Raw genomic sequence first — 7,569 nt, forward strand, 5'->3', positions numbered from 1 at the left:
AAGTTGTCCTGAAAAATAGTAAGCCTGAATCAACTCTATGCTGATGCCTCTTCAAACTTCCTAGAAAACGAGAAACTTTGCCAAAAATTTAAAGAGTTTTAAATATGTTTCCATTCTGTGTTGGAACAACCCCAAGACGTGTTAGAAAGTTTCATGAAAATGCATCTGAAATGGGAAAAAAAGGCGGGCGACCGGTGCCCTGCACCCTCCAGCATCGCCGCCGACTCGGCAACCCCGGGTTAATGTGGGCTCCCTCTGCGCCGGCTGCGTTCCTGGGTGTCAGAGCGGGAGATTTGTGGCATTACAATCACATATTGGATTTCACTTGAGACAGAATGTGAGCGAGATTTACAAGCACTATGCAATGTTTTACACATTTTTAAGCACGGTGTCTCCGAGCCATGGCAGATTGCATGACCAGGGAATGCATTAGAAGGGAGGAATGGGATAAATAAATATGAAAAATCTTCTGTTTGGAGAGACCGATGCCTTGGGTAATCAGTAGTGATGGAAAGGAAATACAATGCCAAAAAAAAAAAGTACATACCAGTTTTCTAGGATCTGCTTTGTTATTTTTTGAAATTGACTGTGTGCAGTAGCAACTTTTTTTTATTCTTTCGATTACTGAGCTGTTACCAATTTAAAATGCAGAGTGGTGCGTGTTTTTTAATCTTGAAAAGTTAAAACATATTCTGAAGTCACTTAATTAGTCCTTTATTTGAAAGGTAACTGCAAGACATAAAAGAAGTTCATGAAGGGCAGAGAACTTTTTATTCGAAAAACGGAGAGAAAACATGAGACAAACTGCTGGAGAAGTCAATTTATCATCTGCCACTAGTCGACCTTACCAATTATGAGAACTTATAAGCATAGCTTGCTGAATTATTTTTTTTTACCAGAACATGTAACATTACTTTATAATGAAATTCATAAAATAGAGGTGATGAACACCCTCTCCTTATCTGACTAGTTTGATGCAAGGCTCATCAGTTTTTGGAGTTAGAATCGTTTCTCTGTCTATTTTCATCCCTTCTGTTTCTTCCTCTTCACAAGAAAATTCACCTTCAGTGGTAAGTGAGGAAAGCCATGTCTCAGAAGTTACAGTTTTGCCTTTCTCCTGGTTGCCTATCCTTTTTCATGGCATGATACATAAAGATGTCTTTTCAGTTCACCGGTGGGCATTACTGGGGGTAGGGGTAGGGCAGTCCCAGCGCCGGGACGATGTGCAGCACTCACTGGGACTGCTGGACAGCCCTGAGGTACTCTGCTTTAAAGGCGGGATACTTTTAGGGGGAGAAGAATTACATTACATCAGTTTTATACATCTTTATGGTTCCCTCTGACTGCTTGCAGGCTCATGGTGACTTGGATACCTGGCTTTGCAAAAGCCATCTGAAAAAAAGTCAAAGCACATGAAATGTTTCCTCTGCCTTTTTCCAGCGTGAATTCTTCCCGTTCCCTCTGCCCACCCCATCCGCTCCCCTGCCAGTTCTCCCAGCAAGCCTACGTGTGTGTGTTTGGGGGGAGGGATGGAGCTCAGAACCTGAGTGTCTAAAAATGTTTTGTGCTAAACGGTTTCTGAGAACTTTTGTTCAAAATGCTCCCACTTGCCTGATAGGTGTTTTTGAGAGGCAAGAAGTCCTTACTGACCTGCAGTTCCTTCTCAGCTTGATAAAATTGTGTGCTACCGTGTTACACCCTGTCGAGGACCGCTTCCCAGCAAACCAAAAGAGCAGCTAAGCACACTGTCAGCATTATCTTAACACCCCGGCAGTGGCAAGAGATGCACCTGAGCAGCTCCTAAGAGCTCCGGAAGGCAGTGCGGTATGGAAGGGGTGGGAAATGGCCCAAATTCCAGGGCTGCCCACTGCCTGCCTGGGACAGCTTCCCGCCGCGCTGCAGGACTCCTGGCTGGGATGAGCGTAAGATGCAGAGTTAGAGGCTATTAAGGAATCAAGGACTCATCATTTCCTAATGCTCTAGGGCTTGGGTTTTTACAGCACTTCCAAATATACCCTTTATAAAATAGACCCAGAAAGTGCTTGTGCATAAGAATGCGTGCATATATATAAAATGTAACTGTGAAATCCTAATGTACTAATTATATCCACAGGGAAACACAAGGAGAAACCGTGAGCTGCAATAAACACACAGAAAGAGTCATTAATTTGTTAGAAAATTCAGTATTCTTTTTCTAGCAACAAAAGGTTCAGCACTGAAACTAATTTCGTTGTCACTTTTTCCTTCCCACATCTAATACTGGTCATTCTTAGTAACGTTGTAGTCTTACGTGAGTTTACTGTGTGTGCACAAGTTCTAATACAGGGCAATTTCCTTCTATGCCTGACATAAATGATACGGTGTTAACCTAAATCATCTTTGATAACCTTCTTTAAGTGCTATAAGTCAGAAAATAGTTTTTAAAAGTCATAAACCCTGCTTTTACCAATATAAGCTTCTCTTTGCAAGAAAAATGCATTTGGAGAGGAAGAGAAATAATGCTATAATCTTGCATCAGTTTGTGTTTGCAAGGGTCTTTACTTATATTAATACATTTGTATGCATTGGAAAAAACAGATTGTCCATAAAAAGACAATTACAGAGCACAAACCAAGCATTCGAAATATTTTTCTGAGATATCTTAAAGGAAGCAACATACTTAAAACAGAGAAGATTTTATTGTCTTGTTTTTCCACAAGTCCTTATAAATCATTCCATAAAAGTAGCCATCCTGCTTTTATTGATCTAAACTCAATTTGAGTTGCTTTGGGATTAGCTTTAAAAACTGTTATTAAGTCCCTTCCACTGCAAGCATTTGTTCTATCTCATGCAAATATCATTTGAACAGGGTTGATCCCTTTTCTTTTTGTGGTTACTCATGCATCTTTGTTTTCCGGCAGGAAAGATCTAGCTGACCAGAAAACAGGCAAATGCTTGAAATGGGAATTTTTGAGTAGATATTTGTAAAAATGTATTGGGTAGCTTAACCAGCTTATCGCATAGTGTAGATGCCAAATGTGGCAGACACCCAAGGTGACAGTAATATCTGAGATGCTTTAGATTATATTCAGTGAATTTTAGGATCATCTGTGGATTTGCTCTTCTTCTTTACAATTGTTCATTGGGGCAGCATGTACCTTAGGGTAGCAGATAGCAGAACCAGGGTGGTTATGTCTGCGCGCTCTCAGGTTAAGGTCTGTGCTTTGGGAAGGGTTGTCATCTTGCCTGTAAACTCTGTATTTCTCAGTGCTCACTCTAAATCTGCCTTGTAACGTGTCTAAAAACGAGGCAAGTTCCCAAGCTTCCCGTCCCCCAGCCAGTGCTGGCCTGCCACCGAGAGGAGAGGCATGAGGACATTTCTCTGCTGCCAGACAGAAGTTATTGGAGAAGGTTCAAGAGCTGGCAGAAGTAGTGCCAGATCAACCCCGTACTGCAAGAGACGGGCTACTTTGTACTTTTCTTTAAGGGTGCCAGCTGGCATTGCAAGTCTGCCTCAGAATCGCAGCTTCCTTCGAAAAATGTTCCAAGCGTCATGGCTAGAAAGGAAAGCTTCAAACTGTAAAGCAGATGCACCCTGAAGAGGCAGGAAATGTGAGATCTAAGGAGCCCCGACTGGTTTTGGTTTAGAGAGCAGCCCATCCGATGATCAAACTCTTGCTCGTAATTTCTGAGCACCTGGCAGGGGGGTTGGCAGTAACAGCACGGATGGGGAAGATTCCTTGTAGCGTTGGACCTGCCATGGGCACTGCAGGGAAAAGGAGCGGCGTCAGCACCTCTGTGCATGGCTTCCCTTTCTCCACCACAAATTAGGACCCAAGGTCTTGACTCCCAACCAGCAGAGCACATTTGCATTCCTATTTTATGCCATTCATCTGGTAGGTTCGATCAAGTCATGGTGGAAGACCCTGGCTGTGAGTTTTCGCCTCCTCACCACACTGCAGTGCTGCACTTGCCTGTCGCTCCTCGTGGCCCTGCTGGGCAGGGGTGGCAGCGGGCACGGCTTTGTGCAGGGGCTCTCCCTGTACACCCCTTGGCTGCAGGCCCGCTTTCCACCAAGACACTGGAAATTTGAAGAAAAGTCCTTGGGTTTTTGCAAGCAAAACCACTCTTCAACACTCACCCTATGGTACTTTCTTTGTGCCACCCTGATTCAAAGTTGAATTTTACCATACTTTTGCAGTGAAATTCTGCAAAGAGTTTGGTTTAGCATGCTTCACACATGGAACTAATTAAAGAAAAATCATTCTTTAAGCTCATGAACTGTTTTTTTAATTGTATCCTTCTGGGTTTGCATAGAAGTACAAACATTCTGGAGCTGCAGAAGTCTGAACGTTAATGGAGTAACAAGGGAAGCTGCTTCATATATCCATCAGTGCTTTGGTTCTGTTAACTATAATTTGAAATAAAGTCCTAAGCAAGGCACTTGTACGACATACTCAAGTGCCGAAACCTCTCTACTAACTCATATTCTCCCCATCTATAATCAAAAATGGAAGTAATGCAAGAGCAGATCTAGGAAGATGAAGGGGATAAAGACAGACACTTGTCAAGCAGTTACAGATCAAAACAAGTTTGGTTGAGAAAATGCTTTTTGTCTTCTTCCTTGTCTCCTGCCTAGGATATTGTCTGAGATAAGTGACAAACAGTTTCAGTTCTTTCTCATCAAGTCTCAAGGTTACAGTGCATTTTCTAAGAACCGGCATAGATAAAGGAAACCTTAACCCACCCAGAAGTTAGCATTTTATGCATCTGAGGTTAACAGGTAGATATTAAATTCCCCCATAAATTAAACAGCTGGAGATTGTCATCTTTTTTATGTGCAAAGAGCACCTTGTTAGCAACCAGCACAAAAGTTCATGTTCTCAGATGAGTTACTTTGCCTTACTCTTAAATTGCTGCTCATTTTCTCTCTGCACGTTGATTTATGAACTTTAAAACTTACTGTTCAAAATTCAAGCTGTGTTCCCAAGCTGCGATACTATCAAAGCCGCTGAATAGGTAGTCTCCCTTCACGTGGTGTTTAAAATTTTTTTACTAAATAATAAGGCACCTTTCCTGTCTTTTGTTCCATACAGGATTTTGGAGAAGATGATTCCCTCTACATCACCAAGGTAACAACTATTCACATGGGCAATTACACCTGTCATGCCTACGGCTATGAAGAGCTGTATCAGACCCACATCCTTCAGGTGAATGGTTAGTAAATGGCATATATGACAATCCATGAAAACATTCCCGTAAGCAAAGTTGCGTGTTAATCTCATTCGCACAGAGATGTGAAAAGCCACACACCAAACTGTCTGTGTACAAGAGTGAATGCAGCTTGGGTACGTGTATAATTACCTGGGCTTCAGCAGGTATCCTGGCTGTAAAACAAGCTGTCAATAACATTTCCATGGAGTTAAGAGCAGTGTTTCGAAGCATCTCCTAGACTAATTACTACTTTTGTCAACAGAAGTGTTGCTTCAATAATTTCTTCTTCCAGAAAATCATTTCTGTTGCATGAAATAGCCCAGGATACTTAAATAAATACAGCACAGTGTTTCCAAAACTAGCCATCTAAATCCCAGCTATATATCAGATTATTACCTGGTTGTAGTCAGCTTGGTGTGCTGAGGGGTATTTACACTGGCTAAAGATCTGACCCACTGGGTTGCGAAATGAGGGCAACCCATTTTACAGGTGAGAGAATCACATGGGCCATATTGCAGCATTCTTGTTCACCTCTGTCCCCTGGACCACATTTGCACCTGGTGGAACTTATATTCAAGCGTTTGTTATCTTTCTTCTGACCTCAAACTCAGTCAGTCGAATTTAGTTTAAAATTACATTAGCTTAAACCGGCATTTCATCGAGGGACCAGCCCGTGGAGTATCCACCTCCCCAGCAGCAAAATTGTTGTCCAACTTTAAACCCGTATTTACATGTGCTAATATGACCAGCAGTATCTCCAGAACAGGAGACAGGGTTACCCTTTCCTCACTATGGGTAGATTTTGATGTGGAAGTATTTAGTTTTACAGGAAAATTCAGTAACTTTATTACAGGGGATATATTATAAGGAAAATTAATATTTAGTTCTTCCTCTAGATGTGCGCAGACCTCTACAAAGGAGAGCTTTCAGCTGGCAAGAGCAGATAGCTGCACACAGGTTAACAGAGAGAGGCTGACATGAAGAGAAACAGTAAAAAGGGATATTTATGCACTTTAAGCAGTGCCATGGTGGACGTGGGGTTTAGGTTTGACTGCAGCTCAGGTTTTCGGGATGTGTGTAAGTGCTCCCCACCCACAGCGAGTACCTGGAGCTGAGCACAAAGCATCCAGTTGATTTGAATGAAAACTGACTTAATGTTTCTACATAATAATTTGTCATCTTTTGAGATAGTAAACTGTAAAGTCTCAGCAATGTGGATAACTAGATTGTGCATGCTGCAGCTGGGAAAATAGGTTTCCTTCCTCAAAGTGCTATTTGTTTGATGAATGGCAGTTGAAAGAAAAGCGAGCTAACAGCTTAATCCCGTGTATATTATGTGATATATTATGAGGCCTGAATGGAGTTTAGTTGGCAGACAACAATGTAGACTTTATCATCACTGAGAATATAAGGCCCAAAGGCTTTGAAACTAAAACCAAAATGAGAGGAAAGCTAGATGGAGTGTAGGGAGGGGTTGATTCGTTTTGTACTCATGCCTGCCACTTAGATTTAACTTGTTGTTGAAAGATCCCATTTTCTTTTTAAATGGAAGTTTCACACCACAGCTGCATGTGATTTTTCTTGCTAATAGAAGAACACGGTTATACAAAAAAACCCCACTATCCATGTTGGCTTTTAAATGTTGCTATATAGTCACTAAATACTGCAAAAAATGCCATGCATTCTGGTAGACCCAGGCTTGCTAGAAAACACTGCAAGGTCTAGAAATCTTTGTCTTACAGCATCTGATATTACCATGTGAGCCATGAGGCTTTGCAAAGCCAGGTTTTTGCAGTTCTTGATGTGGCTAGCTGGCTGCCCACATCACTAAATTCTCCTTTTCTGCCTGTGTCCTGGCTTCCTCCAGCAGTTGATGTTGGGGCAACAGCACCGATGATAGGACAACGTTGCTTAGCTTCAGGTGCACAGTGGACTTCCCAAGGCAGAGCCCTTCTCAGGAAATTCTTCTAGGTTTTAGTAACTTAGAGGACAAATTGAGGAATTTCTCTTGACAGGAGGAGAGGAAAGAAACTGAACCAAGCTGAATTGAGTGAAGATGCTGAGAATCTAAGTATAGTTGATGGGCTCTCTTCAGCACTGGGGATTGTCTTTGTCTGTCTGTCTGTATCAAACTAAAAACTCCATCTTTACACGGGAGGTTTTTTGTTGCTTTTCTGTGTTGGACTAAAATGGTAAGAGAATGTGACAGAACCAAGTCAGCCAGAACTCGGGTGTATCTGCTCACCTGTCTCATCCAGGGAGGGACTGATACACTTTCAACATCAAAAACACAGTGTTTTTTTTATTCTGTGAAAACAATCAGATTTTTTTTTTTTTTTAACAGCGAAAACTCCCAAGTTTCTCTATTGGGAAAGA

At 41.9% G+C, this 7,569-nt stretch overlaps 1 protein-coding gene across 1 annotated transcript in view; it reads left to right on the top strand.

The window, feature by feature from the left end:
• Positions 1-7,569, top strand: part of FSTL4 (follistatin-like 4) — a gene marked incomplete at its 5' end in the record, with an annotated part of 162,744 nt that overhangs the window by 128,748 nt on the left and 26,427 nt on the right. The window contains one exon of the mRNA XM_009706525.1: positions 5,076-5,196. Within this exon, the coding sequence (XP_009704827.1) occupies positions 5,076-5,196 (121 nt within the window). The remainder of the gene's footprint in view (positions 1-5,075; positions 5,197-7,569) is intronic.

This window comes from Cariama cristata, unplaced genomic scaffold (assembly GCF_000690535.1).
Source record: "Cariama cristata isolate BGI_N322 unplaced genomic scaffold, ASM69053v1 scaffold7288, whole genome shotgun sequence".
Classification (NCBI taxonomy): Eukaryota; Metazoa; Chordata; class Aves; order Cariamiformes; family Cariamidae; genus Cariama; species Cariama cristata.